The 23158-nt window shown below is 33.6% G+C and overlaps 1 protein-coding gene across 1 annotated transcript in view; it reads right to left on the reverse strand.

Moving 5' to 3' along the window:
• Positions 1-22492, reverse strand: part of LOC123668950 — a 41078-nt gene extending 18586 nt beyond the window's left edge. The window contains exons 1-7 of the mRNA XM_045602641.1: positions 22387-22492; positions 21886-22085; positions 10078-10182; positions 7708-7878; positions 7350-7598; positions 5675-5820; positions 5461-5607 (exon numbers count right to left, since the gene is read on the reverse strand). Of these exons, the coding sequence (XP_045458597.1) occupies positions 5461-5607; positions 5675-5820; positions 7350-7598; positions 7708-7878; positions 10078-10182; positions 21886-22085; positions 22387-22492 (1124 nt within the window). The remainder of the gene's footprint in view (positions 1-5460; positions 5608-5674; positions 5821-7349; positions 7599-7707; positions 7879-10077; positions 10183-21885; positions 22086-22386) is intronic.
• Between the last annotated feature and the right edge of the window lie 666 nt (positions 22493-23158).

Raw genomic sequence — 23158 nt, forward strand, 5'->3', positions numbered from 1 at the left:
ATTTCGCGTGTTCATGAATTGTTTGAAAACAAAATTTTAATGCGTAAGTGGCGCTGCTTTCGGTATGTCAGCAATCAAATTTGACAGCTAATATTCCGGGCAGGACAACGTCTGCCGGATCTGATAGTATAGGTATATAATACTACAGAACTGGCATTATGTTTAAATGCGTTAAGTAGAAATTCTGATCATAATCCTAATTAAATTGATCCATTAAAAATTACGTAATAAAATACACAATAATTTTTGCAAGTTAACGAAACTCATACTCCTTAATATAATTATAAACAACGTATATCATCTAGTTTAATACGTAGATACATTGTGACATTGTAGACGAATTGCATTGATAGGTAATACATTAAGGGTACAGTGGAGGTCCACATACAATTACATTTAGTATGCAAATAGTCTTCATCACATCTTTGTTGTGTAATGCAATAGGCAACACAATGCGGACGTGAAATCACTTCACTTGCAGCTGTCACTGTATACATTGTATTGTATCAATTAAATTAATTAAGTTTCGCGTTATTTTGTATTATTCATCAAAAAATATATTGACAATTATAATCGCAGATAATTACTCTTCTCTCACGGTAGAAAGAGGCTTTTGGCCAACAATGGCATGTTTCAGATTAATCAAATCAGATCCTAATTATTATATCATAATTAATTATAATTATTCTTAATTTATTATTTAGTCCCGTCAAAATTGGTTCAGTCGTTTCAGAGATTAACAAACAGGCAGGCAGACAAAAATTATAAAAAATGTTATTTTGGTATATGTACCGTGTAAACATACATATGAATGTTGTTAAAAGCGGTTATTTTAATATTAGAAACAGACACTCCAATTTTATTTATTTGTATAGATGTGTAAGTGTGTGTATAAGATGACTCGGCAAACGTTGTTCTACCATATAGGTAGGAACACTCTTACTTCCTAGGGGTACAAAAAATAGCCCACGACCTATTCTCAGATACACCAAATATAAAAAAAAAATTACAAAAATCGGTCAAGCCGTATTGGAAGAGTTCGGTAACAACACTTTGACACGCGATTTTTATATATGAGATTGTATTCTTGTAATTATTCATAGTCGTTTGCATGGAGGAGCCGCATGCTTAATAAAACATATGTTGCATTCATTGTCCACCATACGTTCCCGCCGGCATTGATAGAATTACGCTTCCACCCGATCTCATATTCATTTGAAACCGTAATTTGGTTTATGAGAAAGTTGCTAGTATCGCACAAACCCTATGCATACATGCAACACATGTTTTGAAACCACTAAGCGGATCAATCCACACAATAGGATATAATTAGCCTTTCAAATACTACTAACTACATTTGCAGTATATTGATACGTCCAGGTTATTTAGATTAATATTTTTTTATACGGCAATTTAATAAATATAATTCGAGTAAACTAAAACATTTATGCAAACGAAACGCAAAAATAAGTTTATATTTACAAACATAAATGGAACCATCAAAGGACCAAATTACAAAATGCTCAACGTAAATATGAACTGCTCTCTCTGTTTTGAAAATGTACACGTGCGTCCTCTTTTGAAGGCAACGAATTGAAAAATTTTAACTAATGAAACCGAACACCTCTACTTCCGATAAATTTACGTAAACGATATTTAATTGCAAACAATATTCTATTTCACTTCACTGAACAATTGCGAACGTTATCGACAGCATCGTTGTGACTACGTTGTTTCTCTTATATTTTCAATTAATGTATGCTGCACTTATTTCGGATAAAATTTAGTGTTCACTTTAAAATTTCTGTATTATTTACCCTTCTATGGTTTGGTTTTGTCAGTCAATTAACAAAATTTACAACGAAAGTATTATAACGTCTACGAGAAATATAAAAATAAAGAAAATTTTAACTAGGTTTTGGAACGATGTTGAATAAATGTTTTTTTTTTAATACATAGACTAGCTGACCTGGCGAACTTCGTATCACCTTATTTTTTTCTGAAATATAATAATAACATAATATATCAAAATAAAATATAGCCTATCTTTTAAGTTGGGTCAAACTGCACACGGTGTGCAAATTTGACTAAAATCGGTTAAGTAATTTAGGAGTCCATTGAGGACAAACATTGTGACACGAGATTTATATATATTAAGATAGGCTGGCGTTTGACCGCTATTTCACCTGATGATAAGTGAAAATGTGGTCTAAGATGGAGAACGCTTACCTAGAAGTAACCTATTCACTCGCGACTTAAAAATCCCCAGGTAGAATTAACATTTTATAGTAGTATGCTTTAATAACTTAAAATCACATATTTATTTATTTATTTATGTATTTATTTATTTATTTATTTGTGTATTTATTTATATTTTTGCACACCAATAACTTTGTTTGTTTGTAGGGGGTAATCTTCGCAAATACTGATCCCATCACGAAAATTCTTTCACTAATAAAAAGCTACGCCATTCAGGAGTGACATAGGCTATATTTTATTGTGATTAAACAAAAAAATCAGTGAAAAATCTTATACAAAATTCTTGTATCACAATGTTAGTGACAATCATCATCATCATCATCATTTCAGCCTATCACAGTCCACTACTGGACACAGGCCTCCACAAGTTCAGGCCGAAAATAGCGCGAACTCATGTGTTTTGCCCAAAGTCACCACGCTGGGCAGGCGGGTTGGTGACCGCAGGGCTAGCTTTGTCGCACCGATGACGCTGCTGCCCGTCTTCGGCCTGTGAATTTCAAACGCAGCAGTTGGATGGTTATCCCGCCATCGGTTGGCTTTATAAGTTCCGAAGTAGTAATGGAACTGTGTTATCTCTTAGTCGCCTCTTACGACACCCACGGGAAGAGAGGGGGCAGCTATATTCTTTACTACCGTAGCCACACAGGGAATAGTTACAATACTCTTCCGAAACGGCTGGACAGTTTTTTATGAAATTTATGAAATTTTGTGTGCATATCGGGTAGGTCTAGGTAGGTCTAATCTGCCAAAATCTATTTTTCATACCCCTAAGTTATAAGGAATAAAGGGGGGTTAATAATATGGCAAAACAACGTTTGCGGGATCAATTTTAAAAAAAATGTTATACGCGAATTAGTTACCTATTAATTTGTACATTCATATTGTGTTACGGTTTATTGTTTCTACATAAGGAAAAACAAATTTTTAATAATGGAAATTATTTCATAACAGTCTGAAAAGTCAAATCGATTAACTCTTCTTTAATAAAGTAGTTAAATATTTATTACTTTTTACAAAACACTGCTTATAAATATAAACATTTTCCTTATTTTACATAACATTCTTTATCATCATCACAAATAAATACTGTGTTTGTAATATTAAAATAACCGCTCTTTACTAAATGCACATGGATGTATACACGGTACATATACCAAAATAACATTCTTTACAATTTTTGTCTGTGTTTCTGTCTACGAATGTGTTGAATTGGAAATATAAAACGCACTAGAAAAAAATCAGTGTTGCTTTTGCTTACCTTCTCTCAAGAAATGGTTGAATTTACTGAACTATTTCAACTCTACAGTGATATTTGCGTTGTTTTTAAAAGATTCGAATACTGTGACTTCTATTTCATCAGTATATTTGTGTGCAATTTGAAACGTTAAACGAGAATGTCAAAGCAGTCGATGCTGACGTGCCCGTCCATACAGAATTATAGAGTAGAGTTTTTTAACGTTGCATGTCCCAGTCGGTAGACGACATTTCCAAGCGTCCTTTGATCGTCAGTTTAAAAATTAAAAACGTGGACAGGTAGGTCGCAAATGATTGGATATTTTTTTAGCTTTGTGTATTTGGCATGGTTTATAGTTCAAAGTAAATAATATGTTCCAAAATAAAATCTTTATCTATACATCTATATAAAAAAATAAAATTGGAGTGTCTGTTTTTTAATATTAAAATTATATATATACGGTACATGTACCAAAATAATTTTTTTATAATTTTTGTCTGTCTGTCTGTCTGGCTGTCTATTTGTTCCGGCTAATCTCTGAAACGGCTCAAGCAATTTTTACGGGACTTTCACTGGCAGATAGCTGATGTAATAAGGAGTAACTTAGGCTGCTTTTATTTTAGATTGTTTTTTTTTTTTATAACTGCGAACTGAACAATAACTATTTTGTAAAAATGTCGCTGTCACAGCTAGTGAACTATGTGTAAAAAAGGGTATCTAATAACATGTACAGAACCCATTGCGATACTACTGTAAGTATGTATGAAGAACAGTAACATAATTAGTAAATTTACTAATAATTCGTTTATTTCAAGAATTGAAAACCAGTGATAGCATCAAACGCAACACAAATAAAAATGAACAAATACGCATTCAGCCCGTATCATCCCACTGCTGGGCATAGGCCTCTTTCGCCACTTGAGAGATGGATTGGAGCTTAATCCACCACGCTGCTTCACTGCGGGTTGATTATAATATTAAGGTCTTTGTATTTGTTGGAAAAATGAGTTTTCGTTCAGAGAAGTTCATTCGCTCAAAATAATAAAAAAGTTTAAAAAAGAACTAATAAAACACACTTTTATAAATAAACCAAACTAAAAAGGGATAATCTTACAATTTAGTGTACTGTCATCGGTCCTCGACAAGTCTAAAAAGTTTAAATGAAATCTGAACGTTTGAAGTGGGTCAAAATAAAGTCCAAAGGAGTTGGTTACAAACATACAAACACACAGATGAAACTAATAAAAAGCGTGTAAAAAAACTTTTACTTTTCTTTGACTACTAAGCACTTGATCAAGAAAATGATTAAATATGTCTATTTATCCGAACTACAAAAATTTGAATTCCTGACGACTTGAAGTTCTACTATGTAATAAAAAATGAACTTACACGCAACGGAAACATTACGAATTTAAAAAAAGCACAAACGACATCATGTAGGCCAGCGTACTGAATACAAAGTAGTATTTTTTTCCAAAAGGGCTCACAAGTGTGTCCTAAATTAGCTTAATAGTCGAATGGCCTAGTTCGTCTAATAATAGTAATGGACTGCTTATTCCTATTCTAAACTAATATACAAGACTAAGCGAACAGTTTATGTGGTTCCTTGAAAACTAATGCAAAGAACTACCGGTCCAAAATAAAATTATCTTTTTGATGTTTGTAAGTCAAATATCGTAATGCTGATAGAGCAATAACCCCATTTACAAATATAACTCTAGTTGTCTTGTTTACTTGTCAATCGGAGTTCTGCACTCTAATAATAATTTTGTCACATGTCTTTGACAAACATCGTTTATTTAAAGACACTTGGTCTAAAACTACGACGGAAATACGTTGATACTTATTTACCTCTGCCCTGCAGTTGCAAGTCATATTGCAATGTTAAGTCTTAACTACTTAAAATATCTTTTGATTTTAAAAATACGAGTCGGATAGATTAGGAATTAATAGACACTAATACTTACTCCGCGGTTCTTTCCTGGCCTACATTTTTTAGTGAATCGAGCATTAATATTGCATGTTTACGATCTTCTATGAGAGCATTTCGCTTCATGCTGTTGAGGGTTAATTGCGTCATCAATCGCTCCGTCTGGTATCTCTGCTCCTTTAGTCTATAACAATACTAGTATTTTCAAAACATATATAGTATTATTTATTTTCATATGGCATCATTACTACCTTAATAGAATTTTTTCAAATGACGAAACCAAGGTAGCCTTCTGCAAACGTTTGCAGATCCCCATCACTTCTTCGAGCTCCCAGTGGACGGAGTGTTGGCTGACCGCGTCAGCGTCTTCGTACAAATCGTCGAGATTTGTTGCCTCCTAAGTAAATCATTTTAAAATTAATAAAAGTCTGGATTAGTGTTTTACTTAATCAATATTTTAAATAAATGAATATATAAATATGGAACATACACAGATTACACCTACGTTGACTGTTTCTGTGGTAGGTAACTTAATGTCTATGTTTTAAGTAACAGCCAACTGATACATTTATTTATATTTTATTTTAAATGAATAAATAACTTACTAAGACATCATTACATAGTTTAAAACAAAGTCGCTTCCCGCTGTCTGTATGCTTAGATCTTTCAAACTACGCAACGGATTTTGATGTGATTTCCTTTAGAAAATAGAGTTATTGCACAGGAAGGTATATATATATATATATATATATATATATATATATATATATATATATAATACATGCATAATATAGTAGAGGAACACTGATCGTTTTTGCTACCGTGGGAAGCCAGGGCAGGTCACTAGTATAAATATAAATATTACACAAATTCAAGAGGTAATAATTGTACCAATAGCCTTATAAAAGAAAACAAGATCACAACAAATCACACCAACGGGCTAGTCATTGGTTTATTGTCAAAATAGAAATCAGAAATTAAAAAATAAAAAAAAAAAACTAATTTAACTTGGCCTTTTTGTTTGACCTCGTACTCGTTTAAAGTGAAAAAATGTTAATAAAAACTATGAACTTAAATGTAACATTGATTCTTATATACATAAATGAAGCCATGAACAAAAATTCAAGGAAATGTAAAGTGAAATAGAATTTTTGTCGATAAAATACGTACTAATTCGGTTTTACCTAAAACTGCTATTTTCAAAGCTGATTTTGACAACGCTTTCCGGTATTGAGAGCTTCGGGCTATTCAATTCAAGCCAACAGACAGTTGAAATTGGAATACAGATATATCGCTATTAATTCGTTTAAATAATGATGAACAACAGATACTTTTTAAACTTAGCATTTATTTGGTTTATACCTATAATGTTCAACTAAATTAAAACTAAAATGAAATAAATCTATATAAATAAAAATGAATGTTGCTAAGTGCAAAGCTCGCGAATAGCTAGACCAATTCGGCTAATTTATTTTTGTATGTTCCTTAAAGCCACGGAAGGTTTTAATACAAAAAAAAAGAGAACGAAGTCTGAAGTAAATAATAAAAAAAAAAACACACGAGCACACATACACACACACACACACACGTACACGCACACACACACACACACACACACACACACACACACACACACAGACGCGCGCGCGCGCACACGCACACACACGCACACACATATATATACATATATATATAAATACACATACAACACCCAAACTCAGGCAATCAATCGAACTCACAATCCGCGGAAAAGAAAGCAGGGCCACTACAAACTGCGCCAACGGGCTAGTCATATAAACATTTGTACTATATTTAAAAATTGATGTTTGAGACTTGTATTTTCATGCCTTTTTTATTTATTTTCTAAACTTATATGTAAGTAATAAAGTGCTAAACAAAATTTACTTATTAGTAACAAAAATTTACCTCTTTTCTTATCAGATTAGGAAAAGAATCTGTCAAGAAAGCTACTTCTCTTCTCACTAATTTCAATGTTCTTTCCCTTTCCTTCATATTTGCTTTAACTTCTTTTTCCAATTTGTTAAACTCAAACTTTCTATCATCTAAATATTCCATAGCTAACTGTCCCATTTCGGTAGCTCCCATTAGACATTTCCCTTGCGCTCGACAGTCTAGTTTAAGAGCTTCTAAAACTACAGTAAAGTATGATGAATCCTATTAAAAAATAGTGCAGTTATAAAACGTGTAAACAAATAAAATGTATTTTATTACCAATACACATTAAAAAAGAACATAAAAAATAGTCGTTATTTTTATAGCACACCTTTTTTAAAATGTCCAGTATTTTCTTATACATGACCTTTATAGCCAAAGCAGCGTTCTTCTTAATATTGGCCCGTTGGACGTAATTAGCGACCGCCTGTTCTTTTTTTTCAGCCGGTAGTTTTCCACCGATTTCATAAAGAAGGCGGTCCCTCAACTCTGCCGATTGAAGCTTTAAATATAAAAAAAAACATGTCCACATAAAATGCTTTAAATATATATAACTCTTCACAGATTAGTAAAAACTGAAATACCGGAGTTTAAACTTTTTGTCTAGTAAAATATGGTAATATTTTTAAATAAATTACGGCTTTAGATTAAAATTTAACGTTGGTAATGAATTCCAATGTCGTAAATAGGTACACCCAGTATAGATACACCTATATCCGTATGTGTTTATGTATCTTTTCGGTTCGGATCGGTCCTTGTGGGTCTCCCCACCGTGCCCCGGAGAGCACGTTAAGCTGTCAGTCCCGGTTGATATCATAAATACCTGATAGCGATCGTTATTCGTAGTAAGGAACATATCCGCCAAGAAACAGTGAGCAGGGTAGTGGATTAAGCTCTAATCCTTCTCTTACATGAAGAAAGAAGCCTATTCCCAGCAGTTGGATGATACAAACTGAATGCGTATAAGTTATAGTAATTACAGTATAGTTGAGGGGTGTCTTTATAAAAGAGAACATTTGCATATTTATATTTTTTAACAAAGTATACAGCCTTGTTCTTAATGTTAAATCACATAATTTTGTCACTTAAAACCTAAAAAAAAAAAACGCGATATTCTCCAAGTAAAGAACAAAAACTTCAAAAACGAGTTTTTGTTTAAAAATCCATTTTTGAAATGTTTCGTCCCATAAAATATAGCTACGTTCAGGCTAAATGGCTAAATTGATTTAATAACAAAAAAGAATATTTACGCGTCGTCTACTTACATTATATTTAACGTAAGTAGACGTAACGTAAATAAAAAATAGTCACAGAAATCCGCATTATCAAAGATCACTCAAAAAGTACTAATTATATCGCGATCAAATTTAAACGAGATTACAAAACAAGCACCATTGATTGACAAGATTATAAAACAAGAATAAAAATCAGTACACCCAGTGACAAGTTATGAGTTATAATACAATGTAGGTCGATGAAAAAATAGTCAAGCAAAAACGCATTATTAGATATACCTCAAAAAGTTCTTGTTAGATCTCAATTAAATTTAAATGGGACCACATGACACGCACCATCTTTCGATTAAAAAAAGAATCATCGAAATCAGTCCATCCAGTTCTGAGTACACAACTAATGGGAAATTTATAACTAAAACAAAACAAATGGAGACATCATATTAAGATTTCATGTGCAAAAGGGGATACTACATTTTTTGTTTCTTGTGTACCACTAAATTAGAAAGTCAAATATATTTTTCTTAATATGCCTTTCTATTAATCTCATTACATTGTACCTATATAGCAATGCAGTCTTTATGTGGATCTGTGTGTCTTGTCTCAGGCGGTTTTTTTCATTTTCTGAAAAAAAAAATGAGAAAGTGGAGATATTTACCTTTTTGTAAAGGCACTCCTCAGTTAGAATATCAGCTATTGATTAACTAAGATTCATATTTATTTTTTTAATTATTCTACCTTTAACTTTTATTCGTACATAATATAAATAAAACTGAATTGGCCTTCTGTGATTTAAAATAACTGCGTTTTTTTTTACAAGTGTATTTGGCATTTAGTTATTTACACGACGAGTAAAACACCACAAACGATTTTTAAATGTTGCTAATCTTTAAATCGGCTGCGTTTATTTTTTGGAACTTTCACTGGAAGATAGACGAGGTCATGGAGCAACAAAGAGGCTATTTTTTATCTCGAAATTACCGCATTTACCGCGCGTGAGTACTTACCGCTCAAATAATTAATATGTATATATATATATATATATATATATATATATATATATATATATATATATATATATATATATATATATATATATATATATATATACAAAGAAATTTACTTCGTTTTGTCGTCTTTATAGTCACTTATTAACCGATTTCCAATAAAGGTCTTCCTTTTTTTTTGGTTCTCAATTTTACTGTACTTTTTTTATGTATGAGAATCTCAGAACTTTTCTTTTTTTAATCGAAAGATGGTCCTTGTCGTGTGGTCCCATGGCTTGTCGATGTAATTGAAGTCGGTATTTTTTGTTTGCGAGCAAATACAATTATAAAAATAACCGTACTGCTTTCGTATCTAATTAATAATGTACATTACTTAGATCTAATTCGTAATTAATATTTAAAAAAATACTTCTATTGAAAAAAAATACCAGAATTAAATATAATACAAAATTAATACAGTACTTGGATTTGACGAAACTCTTCCATTTTCCTCTTTTTAGTGTATCTGATTCTGTCGAGCTGTTTTCTCTTATTGAAATTTTCTTGGTGAATACTCTCTAGCACTTTCTGGAAATATGAAAAATATATATTTGTATTTCGTAGGGGTTCAAAGTTACATACATCATCATCATCACTTCAGTTTATCGCAGTCCACTGCTGGACATAGGCCTCCCCAAGTTGGCACCAAAAATAGCACGAACTCTCTCTTACTCTCTCTCTGTTTTTAACTCTATGTTTTGCCCATAGCCACGCTGGCAGGCACCACGCTAGGCAGACGGGTTAGTGAGCAGGGCTGGCTTTGTCGCACCGAAGACCACTGCTGCCCGCCTTCGATCTTTATATTTGAAAACCAGCAGTTGGATTGCTATCACGCCATCGGACGACTTTTTAAGTTCCAAGGTGGTGGTGGAACTGTGTTATCCCTTATTCGCCTTAAATTATATACACTATATTATTTTATATACGTATTCTACTATTTATTAGTCTTTTAATTATAGCGGTATAAGACTTTAATAACGCTTTGAACGTAAGACCGTGATAAACAATTTTTGTTAAACATACTACAAGATACCTAATAAAATTTATGAAACTTTATCTACTAACTAACAGTTTCGCAACTTTCAACTCCCGCGTCAGTTATCTACAGACATTTTTTCTAAAACTACTTAATATATTATAAAAAGTTAAAATACTTTTACGAGCGTTTAACGGAAAATATAAATATTTTGTTAATATAATTACGAGTTACGTAAATGAATTTACTTTAAAATTCAGTAATAAGTACACTGTATACCTTTACCTGTTTTAATTTAATTACATATGGTATTTACATAAGGTACTTATGTATGTTCGTAAGACGTATAAGTAAACGCAACAAGCACATTATCTATTTTAATAGAAATATTAAATATTTATAACGTCATTTATTTACTGGTTATTTTACTAATCGGCAGTTATAACATTGGAAATTACTAGTTTAGTACGATAAAGCTACATAAAATTTAGATTCTAGAATTTGTACATCTAGAAATGCCAATGGAACAGCAGTTTTGGTATGTGAAGCAGCTCTAGCTGGAGCTAAATATATAGCTGACATTTTCTCTGGGGGGATGGAATTAAAGTTAATTGGAATGTTATCAAAGATCCGTGTTTTGATTTTATTTAAATCGAAAATAACCCAACCTGTTGAGAGATAGATAGCGTCTGTCTGGAACCTAACCAGCTAACTATATTTAAAATAGACGAATTATTTGTAGTAAAATATAATAAAATGTCTTATAATAGAACCCTTGAGTCCTCGAGCCCCTGCGTATCCAATAAAGTTCTTATTGATTGTTGACTTAAATATATAATTATATTCTATTGACTTTATAAAACTTTTCAGTTTCTTAACCTATCCCTTTAATTTCTAATAACTAAACTTTTAGACTCTACAATATTTTATTAAATAACATAATCTTTATTTTTCATTATAAACGGTGGGTATGTTTTGACATTGTTTTTAAAGTTATGATACTGATGAACTTAATTGTCTCTTATACTGTTATTTTAAGAACAGTGATGTACAAAACACAATCATAATAAATCTGAGAAACTAACTATTTCAACATTAAGACAGCTATTTACAGCCCTTTTTTTACGTAGGGAAATCCACCATGGAAAGAAACCACCACGTTGAGCAGTCGTCCGACTGGGTGGGGCGAGATGGGGTCGCGCTAGCATTCGCCACCTCGCCCCGGCAGCCTCGCTCACAACAAGGCCAACCCTCAGACGTGGTCGGCAAACCGTCTCCTCCTTGCCCTCGGACGTCTGCGCCGGAGTGGAGTCGTCTTCCTGCCTGGCCCGCTCCGCAGTCTCCTTCTGCGTCATTACCTCTTCGCAGAAGAAGACCGCCGCCTGCCACGATCTCTCGCTGTCCATCATGGCCGCTATGACATTCAGCAGCGAGAGATTCCGTCCTAGAACCGCTGAAAGACCTCCAGCGTGTGGAGCGCCACACGTATTCTGGCGCTCCACACTCGTGACAGGCTGGAATTTCCTCCCGTCTCGTGATTTGGTGCAGGTACTTACCGAAGCACTCGTATCTGGAAAGTACTTGCACCAGACGAAAGGTCAGCGGCCCGAACCGCCGCTTCATCCACTTTCGGAGGACCGGCTTGACCGCGTCCACCGTACACTGCCCCGGGGACTGACGGGGCCAGGTCCTCTATCCACCGCCGCAACAAGGTATCCTGCGCCAGCCTCTGTATGCGTGCGAGTTCCTGCCACGTAGGAGATCCGGGTTCTCCTCGCCGCCACAAAATGATATATTTCGGCGAGGATCTCCGCCTGCAATTCCCATGGGGGGATCGTTGGCCATCACGCACGCCGCCGTCCAGGACACCGTCCAGTAACCGCGTATCGCCCTTGTCGCGATGACCCACTGCAGTCGTCGCAGCAGCGTCTTGTTGGCGGGACCGAGGGCGTCCGCCCAGACGAGTGCCCCGTACATATCCATACTCCGGATGATGCCGGAGTACAGCCGACTGCACTTGGCGCTCGGATCACCCACGTTCGGCAACAGCCTACCCAGGAAGGCGGCGGCTTGGACGACTCTCGGGGCTAGCTGGGCAAAATGAGCCCTAAAAGCCCACCTTTTTAGAAATTTATTTATTTTATAACTCTGCGAATTGAAAAACTTTTTTGTTAAATTCCACGTGGACGAAGTCGCGGAAACAGCTAGTACATATACACAAATAAATAAAATTGGAGTGTCTGTTTGTAATATTTTAATAACCACTTTTTACTAAATGCATATGGATGTATACACGGGACATACAAAATGACATTACTTACAATTTTTGTCAGTCAGTCTGTCTGTCTGACCAATGGCCAACCAAATGGCTGTACCAATTTTGACGGGACTTCCACTAGCAGATAGCTGATTTAATAAGAGGTAATTTAGGCTACTTTTATTTTAGAAAATTATTTATTTTATAACTGAGAATTGAACAATAACTTTTTTTTAATTCCACGCGGACGAAGTCGCGGGCATAGCTAGTACTAAATAAAAAATTATTTCTACCGAATTTTTTTCGAAGTGAAACTTCTTTAGGCGCATTGGGGTAAAATTTTTATGGATGAAACGCAATTAATAATAATATTAGCGTCACGAAGATGTGCAACGTTTTTGTCGAACAACAAAGCCACCTTGAGTGTACTATAGAAACTACAAAGGTTATTACATTAATATCGATAGTGATAGATCGCTGGAACAGAAATGTAAAGCTTAAGATTTGTATAAATATAAACAAGACTTAAAAATTAGTTTGCCAAAGAAGTTTCACTTCTGACATGTGTATTTTGTACGCACGCACGTTTTTTAATAAGAACATTTTTTAAGCACTGCACACATTTTTAACAACAATTTTTTATGAAATTCAATTATTACATTTACAACGAATAAATTGTATACACTTATACAGTATACCTATATCAAAATCATAAATGCTCTTGCTGTTCTTGAAAGTTTTATAAAATTATTTTAAAGCCCTTTGAATGAAAATAACTACAAATGGGGGCAGCGAAATTTACCTGCGCCTCGGGCGACAGAAACCCTCGCTACGCCACTGCCTCTACTGATCCTGTTAAAACGCAAGAGTAGTCTAACGTAACTCTTTTAGATCTGATATTGTATTTTGTGAAAATTTGTTAAAATATTATAAAATACTATTCATTCCTTTTAAACACACCTATTTACAATTAAACATAATAAAGTAATTATCATTTATCATATATATCTATACTCTGTGGCTACGGTACTAAAGAATATAGCCACCCCCTCTCTTCCCGTGGGTGTCGTAAGAGGCGACTAAGGAATAACACAGTTCCGCTACCACCTTAACTCGCCTTAACTTAAAAAGCCGACCGGTGGCGGGATAACCAATCAACTGCTGGCTTTGAAATACACAGGCCGAAGACGGGCAGCAGCGTCTTCGGTGTGACAAAGCCAGCCCTGCGGTCACCAACACGCCTGCCCAGCGTGGTGACTATGGGCAAAACACATGAGATCACGATATTTTTGGCGTAAACTTGTGGAGGCCAGCAGTGGACTGTATAGGCTGTAATGATGAATGATGATATATTCTATACTATAAAAATGAGTCGCTGAATGTGTTGCTAAGCGCAAAACTCGAGAACGGTTGGACCGATTTCGCTAATTCTTTTTTTTAAATGTTCGTTGAAGTCCAAGGATGGTTTTTACGGCGAGAAAAATTCGAATAATTTCCGTGAAAACCCTAAAAACAGCCCTTTTCTTTTTCCCATACAAACGTTCTCTAACTAAAATGTAGAGTCAATTTGAACTTTATTACTATTCAATAAAGTTCATGTTAAATAATATATTAGGGTGCATTTTACGTAAGTTATTAATGATTAAATTGATCTTTTTCGTAGACCGCATTTTAATTTAATTTACATACAGTAAAAATGATACTAACTAGCTATTTCACATTACTTATTATATTGTTGCGGGGAACAATGAAAAATTACTGTTTTTAAACTATCGACTCCAAATTTGGTACGAATCTCCTATATCGACACCTCCAGCGCATAAGGTCGTATACAGAATATGGCAAGTTTACAGTATGGGCATTTAAAGTTTATTTTTCTCACTACTCGAAAACGAGAAGGAAATTTAAATTTTAATCAAGCTTATAATTAATGGTGCCATAAGTCATCTTTAAACAAACACTATTTATAGGAAATGAATTGTAATTTAATGAAAAAATACGGAAATTACATACTTAAGACTTTATGCGTAGGGATGCAAGTGTTATATTATTATGTTACGACGAGTTACAGCGATATGCGTGGAGTAAATTTTCCTTGCCTTCAAGTTACGCCGGGTTGCTACCTTATGCGTGGTAAGAAATTTACATACCGTCAAGTTGCAAATTGTTACGACGTAATTCTTGGTAGACAAACAATCAAAACTTTGATCACCATAAACCGCATATGAAAAAATTTGACATACTTATAAAAAATAAGATTAGTAGTAATAAAAACATATTTTTTTCAAATCAACTTTATTATAATTTAGTTTGTTATTAATAGTTTTTTCCATCCAATAACTTTTTGAAATTATAAAAATCTGTAATACTCATCCTAATCACATTATATAAGGCGTGTTAAATTTTGACCATCTTTCTAAAGCATACCATTACTCTGGCGTATATATGAGTTTATTTTTTGAATTTCGCTCTAGCTTGAACAGAATCTGCTTCATTTTGAGTATGTCCTCGCTCTAAGAACCTATGATTTATTGTTACACCATATTTTTTTGCAGCATAAGTATAAAATGGAAACACAATACGATTTCGGAGTACAATTATCTGACCAAAAATGAATTCCTTAGCGCTATCTTTTACTTTAGACACAACTTGCAACTTCACATGCATGGTGCTTCCCATTAGTCTTTCGCCACATGTAACAATATGCTTCTTTACTGGCTAGATCGAAAACTGTAAAATTATGGACCGATAGGTTCCTTTTGTTCCTTTTATAATAAAATAAACCTACATTTCCATGAGAATAATTCAGAATTTTTTAAAAATCGAAGCATGCTGTAATTATTTTTCCTTTACTTTCTACAGCTAATTTTTGTCTTTTTCCTTAAAATTTCTTGCTAATTTTTTTGATATTATACCTATGTTCTTTTTGTTTATTTATTTCTTCTTCTGTCATATTATTTTTATTTGTGTCGTAAGCATGACATTCGTTATAAATATCCTTCTTTCGTTTGTAAAATGAATAATTTAAATTGTGATTTATACTATCCCTATATTGCCGAGCTGTTTTAACTTTTCTTTTTATATTTTCATTAGTACACCACTCATTATATAAAGAAAACATCTTTGTAAACGTGAGTCCGCTATCTAAGTAATGTTTCGTAAACTTTTTGCGCACATAGTGTGATTCATCTGGTAGAAATATTTGTAATACATGCTTTATTACTCCTTGTTTAATCTTTTCGTCTATGATAACAACTCTCGAACCGCCACGATGGTCTGGGGAAATAGATCCAGCACATGAACACCACTTCGACACGGCCGTACTAACTGTTCGCTCTCCTATAGAAAGAGTATTGAGGAAAATAGTTTTACACACCAAAACAATATTATTATTATCGGAATTAGGTTCTGTTCGTGGGAAGGAATATTTCAAAGTTTTCTTACGTCTAGATTCAGCCTTTGTAGTGGTATGAGTATTACAATTCAAACTTCAATATACTTAGCTATGTAATCTTGCTGTCTAGTACGGTCACCAAGCTTCCAAAACGCATAAGGTTGCTGAGAACTGAACATCTGATGACATTTAAGGCGACATGTTGAGGTAAACGGAAGTTTAATCACCTTAACATCTCTTTTTCACCTTAACATTGTCTTTTTTGCTTATGTAGGCTTTACCTAAATTCTTAAGACATTTTCGTTTTACATATTTCCAATCATCTCGTCGCTTGAGTCGTTTTCGACTAGAAGATGGTGTTCCCTCAACAGACGAACAATGTGAAGAAATAAAACTATAGGCGTTACTATGCAGAGGTGTGTCAGCTCTGCTATTGGTGTTTGATAAACAGATATTCGAATCTGGCACCAGGCTGTGATCAGATGGACAAGCATGAGTGACCTCTTCGACTCCAAATGGTTCGCTTAGGGGTGAAGGAATAATGTTTTATCAATTTGAGATTGATTGCTATCTACTACGTACAGTACCTCGGATTCCAAAGCCACATTAATTGTTTCACCATATCCTTCGATGGGCATAAAACTCTTCATGTCTTGATTTGAGCTAGTATTTTATAAATTATTTAACTAGCTAGTCGTACTTCTTGGGAACTTTTTCTAATTTCATCGACCTCAACCATTGACGTGTACAAATTCCAGTTATGCTCGGTTTCCAGTTGAACAGGTTATTCTAAAAAACACACACTTACATTTCATTAACCACCACAACATATTAATGGTACAAAATTTTAAATTTATTTATGATTTTAGCAAATAAAAAATGGCATAAAGTCTTATTTAATATTGAGTTCGAAGCATAACGTTGTATAATCTACATACGACTATAAGAACACAGATTTTGTTTTTTAATAACGACGCATATTGTCGTAAGTACTAGTTACGACCGTTAACTTTGAAAAAAAAAATGACGCATAACGTCGTAACTATAATATTACGACGTTATGCGTGGAACTAGATTAAAATTATAAATTTCGAAAAAATCACATAAATATAATAATAAATCTAATCTAATAAGTTTGTATAGTGATATGATTTCTAACTATGTAATAAAAAACAATCAATCAAAAAACAAAACTTACCAATTTGACTGGATTCATTAGAAGTAATTTTTTTCATTTTCATTAAGTGCTAATTTTAAAATTCTTGATGATCGTAAGTGGTGGTAATATAATACAATCCACATATCACAACACACTTGATAATATCATAACGTAAAACACTTAAAATTTCTTATTACTTGCACATCTTATTATATGCACTGTCAGTGACATACGACGGCGGTAACTGGCCTTGATTGGTCTTGCACGAACCAATAGCACAACGCTTATCGTCGTAACGTGAAATGCGACTATATGCGCGGTAACTATCAAAATATACGACCATAAGCGTTTCTAAAACTCGTTAATTAAAAGTAATTTTAAGATTCTGGTTTCAGGAATTTATAAAGCTCATATACGTTATTACGAAAATGTAAAATATGGATTTTCAATAAAAAATGCGTTAAGACCTTATGCGTCGGAGGTGTCGATATGTTATGTAGAAATGATCGATGAGCAGATTTTAGGATACCTCATGCCCAATAAGGATTACGGGGGTGGGTGTTAACAATGAAAATTTGAAATGTATGTAACTCCGAAACTACTGAACCAATTTTTATCAAATTTTTTAAACATCTGTAATATGGTCCAACTTGGGAGATAGAGTAGTTTTTATCTCAATTGGACCGGTAGGTGGCGCTGCTATCGGTATGTAAGCTATCAAATTTTTGTTGATAGCTGTTTTCCGGGCAGGACAACGTCTGCCGGGTCCGCTAGTGTATAAATAAAAATGAATGTTGCTAAGCGCATAACTCGAGAATGGCTCGACCAATTTGGCAAATTTATTTTTTTGTATGTTACTTAAGGCCTATGGAAGGTTTTAAAATTAAAAAATAATAATAATAATAATCGAAAAATTTATTTTTACTAATAACTTTTGACAGGATAAAGTTTGTCCGGGCAGCTAGTATATATATATATATATATATATATATATATATATATATATATATATATATATATATATATATATATATAAAATTAAAGTATCTCTTTGTGATTTCAAAACAATCTTGTTTTTCAAGTGCATATATAATAAACTAGCCCGCAAAGAAAAAAGGTCAACTAGAAAATTTTCAATATCTTCAAAAGTACCTACCCTAGCTTTATGAGATAAGGACGAAATTAAACATATCCAGATGTACCGCTTTCATTTAGTATTTTGTGTCGCCTGCACAAGCTCGCAATACTGCTATTATGTGAATTGTCATCCTTTCTACTAGGTTTTTTAAGGCGATGCTGCGGATTATTCTGCCATTCCCCTATTAAAGCTTCTTTCATTTCACGTAGCGTGATTGGCGGCGGATTTCGATGACGTACACGTCATCCCAGTTTGTTTCATGCATGCTCAATAGGGTTTAAGTCGAGGCTGCTTGCTGGCCACTCAATGAATGTAATACCGACTTCTTGAAACTAGGCAAATGCTATCTGAGCTGTATACAAGCGGGCATTGTCTTACATAGAAATTGCATTCTCGCCTTTATCTACTAAAAATGGACCAACGTACCTAGTTATCCAGAATTTAGGTGATATATTTGTCTGCAGTTAAAGTTCCATTTTCTATCACCACTAGCTCAGCACAGCTTTCTGAAAAATCCCAGCACACACGCTTGTCCAGACTTGGTTATATTGTTCTCCCGGCTATCTGTATACTGCCTTTGTCCCGTCGTGCTTGTATAAACGAAATCTAGACTCTTAAAACATAACTCTTGACCACTCAATCAGAGTCCAATTCTCGTGTTTTCTACCATAACTCAACCTTGAGTTTCTGTTGTGTCTTTCTAGTTTTTGGGTCATTTACAGGTCTTAATGGCTTTAAGTTTGCTTCAGCCAGACGCCGCTTTACTGTATCCGTACTCGGATGGTTTCCTCCATCTCGTAAATAATTATTCAATAATGAATGCTGGGGTACTCGCTGAACTGTAGAAAGAGTCACTTTAACAGTTCTCGTTATGTTTCACAGACTATGCCCATCTTTAAGCATTATTAGAATCCTGGTACATTCCTCAGGAGTTAACGACATGATGACTTCAAAATAGTAACATTTATAAAAAAAAACTATATTTCTAACTTTTTATAGCAAAACTAAAATAAATGTGATGCAGTTTATTTGAATAATTATCAGAAATAAATAAAAAGGTTTTACTAACTGTGCCAAGCGCTTTCGCCCGCGTTGATTTGAGAAAAAAAATAGCGTTTCAACTTCTTCTTCAAGCATACCTAATCTCTCTTTTTAAATGGGCAATCCAACTCAGAGAAATTGTTCAGTTCGAACCAGTAGCTCCTAAGATTAGCGCGTTTAAACTAACAAACTAACTTTTCTGGTTTATAATATTAGTATAGATTAGTATAGATTGATCACTTCAGCTTATCGCAGTCCACTGCTAGACATAGACCTCCAAAAGTTGGCGCCAACAATGGTGTGAACTATTGTACCTTGCCTATAAGCACCACGCTAGACAACAAAGGTCATATAAATTTACTTTCTAAAAGGACAAGAAAATTAGTCTACGTATTTAAAACATTTATATAAAGTACATACAGTGTATTTTATTTTCCAATGTTTTTAATACTTATTATTCTACTCCGGACTAAGAGAAATTCAAAAAATCAAATATCATAAAAATTTGTCCAGCCGTTCTTGAGCTATAAATGGTGTAACTAACAGGAGTTTGCTTTATATATTAGATAGATTTTATGCGGAATTAAAGATAATTTTAATTCTAGACTATTATTTTTGAATATCATATCAAAAATTGACCGTTCCAGCGGGGATCAAACCTGCGTCTCCGACTGACCGTGTCGGCGCTCTAGCCAATTAAGCTATGGAACGATGTACCCGTTAGATCGAAATTTTTGATGTGATGATTTTATTTTCGGTTTAAGCGAACCGTGGCGCCGTCTATAGTGAGTTCTTTACAGAAACCCGTAACTATTCAAAGTTTCATATTACAATGAAAATCTTTGACAGGAGACGACACCATGCTATTTTTAATATGCACGATTTTTTTTTGTGTTACCCACACATTAGGAATTCTAAACATTTTTGAATATCATCATGAATCTAGACTATTAATTAATATAAATTAGCACATGTTTCAGCTTTTATGGAAATTCTAACCTTAAATTAAACACTTTTTCATGTTCATGTTAGTAGTTTATAACGCTGTATAGATTCAACGTTACGATGATGAATCACCCAACCTCTCCATACAAATATATATATACAGACAGATAAAGATAGATGTAGAGTTAAGCGTTATCAGCATAGCTAGACTATTGATGTATTGGACCTATCTATATCGTATAACCCAATATTCGGGAATATTGGGTTTTACATAGTTTAGCGGCAAATCGACGTACGTATTAGGTAGCTGCTATCATTGCACAAAGAAAGAAACTTCGTCAATTTTCTCTACACATAATTTTTATTAATCTACTAACTGTGTCTGCGACTTCATCCGCGTGGAATTTAACATAAAAGTTATTTTTTAGTTCGCAAAGTTATAAAATAAATAAATTTCTAAAATAAAAGTAGCCTAAATTACTCTTTATTACATCAGCTATCTGCCAATGAAAGTCCCATTAAAATCGGTCCAGCCGTTTCAGAGATTAGCTGGAACAAACAGACAGGCAGACAGCCAGACAGACAAAAATTATAATTTATTTTTTGGTATATGTACCGTGTATACATACATATGATTTTAATAAAAAGCGGTTATTTTAATATCACAAACAGACGCTCAAATTTTATTTATTTGTATAGATATAGATTTTAACTAGTGCATTACATAAAACAGGTCTTATGTTCGCAGGAAAATCGCAGACATAAAATTTTTACCTTTTCTTGCAGAATGCAAGCGCGTTGCCTCATCTACATCCAACCCTCTCCAGTAGCTCTGGCTACCATACATCTCAACAACACATCATTACTAGAGAGTGGTGTATTAGGAGCGATATTTTTTGAGATTGAGGTACTCCCAAATTTAGAATCCAAAGTTGGAAAATTGGTAACGAAAGCTAGCTGACAAGCGCACGGAAGCGTTGAATTACATGTGAGTCAGCTCTACATAGTTTTGTATTAAGTACGCAGTGAAAGAAAAAAATAGTGAGAAAACGTTTTGCTTGAGAGTTTAACAATAAGTGAGTTCCGAAGTGAATTACGATCGGAATTCTTAAAGAACTATTTCTATTAGAACGGTCTTAGATCAAAGTAGGGCTTTAATTCCATCTTGTTTACTCTATAAAGTCTTACAACAAACTTAAAACGCTTAGTATCAAATAGATTTAAGCAGGTTTCACCTAGCTCCAGACTAAGCTATAGACTATCTAAAATTCACCATATTTATGCTAAAAATTATTTTTAACTAAGACAACTCTCAACTTACGTCAGCTTGGCTGTTCATATACGTCAGTTGCAAGCGTCTGTGCTCCTGGAAGGCATTGCGTAAAAATTGTTTGTCTCCATAAACAGCTACCTCAAGTTCCTCACGTTTATTCGTGATATCTTTTCGTAATTGTCGTATATCGCGACAATACCGTTTTTTCTGCTTAGCCAAATCACCCTCATGAATCTTACGATCTCTTTCTATACAATGAGATAAAAGTATATAACAATCGTAAAGAAAAAAGGGTTACAATATTAATGCAACTAGTATACTTATATTTCATAATAGGAGTTATTATAAGAAAATAAATACTATATTTACTTAGAAAATAACTTATTGTAAAATTTTATGTTTTATAGCAACTTTATCGCTCTTGTGCTGTAATTGCATCGAAAAACTTAAATTCATTGTGGCCTTTCTATTTTCATAGTCTTCTTTTTTGCCCTTCACAAGAAGTTTCATAATAATATCTATTACTCCACTGTCAAAAGTTTTTCTTACCATATAGTCTGATTAATCCACGATATTGATTAATTTTATCTTTGATAACCCAATTCTCATCTTGCATGCCATGAATGCGTACTTTAGCAGCAGACAACATGTTCATATAAAACTTGATAAATTATTTAAACAAATTAAAACAGTGTTTAAAATATTCGCAATGCATAAAATGCTGAAGATAAAAATGACGTTAAACGTATTTTTTTTAATTCCTAATGTAAAACGAGGTAGTATGTCATCACTAACAATTTATTATGAGGTTTTATTATCTAAATATATAAAAATGAATGTATGTCTGTATGTTCTTCAGCAAGGTATTGTACATGAGCCCACAAAGGTTTTTGACTTGGTACGACCAAAAAATAACAAAAAGCGTAGCAACGCGTGCAGGGTATGTATAGCTATTTTTAAATATATATACAATTCACAAAGCTTAAAAAATAATTACTTTTACAGATGATAACTATTATTATTTGTATATAATTGCCTCGATTTACTGCCAAAATATTGGTAGAAATTGATAGAATATTAGAACTAGTGTTCTAATATTCATCAGTTCATACCCGTATAGCAATTTTATAGTAAAGAAAAGCGATCAAAAAGCATGAAGTGGTCGACGAGAATGCGACAACAAAATTAATGTAAAACAAAGCTATCATACTAAATATTTTATTTGTCTAAAAGGAGAATTCTATTTTTTTTTTATTAGAGACTAGCTGTGCCCGCGACCTCGTCCGCGTGAAATTTTACAAAAAAGTTATAGTTCAGTTTG

Source organism: Melitaea cinxia, chromosome Z, assembly GCF_905220565.1.
Source record: "Melitaea cinxia chromosome Z, ilMelCinx1.1, whole genome shotgun sequence".
NCBI classification, from domain to species: domain Eukaryota; kingdom Metazoa; phylum Arthropoda; class Insecta; order Lepidoptera; family Nymphalidae; genus Melitaea; species Melitaea cinxia.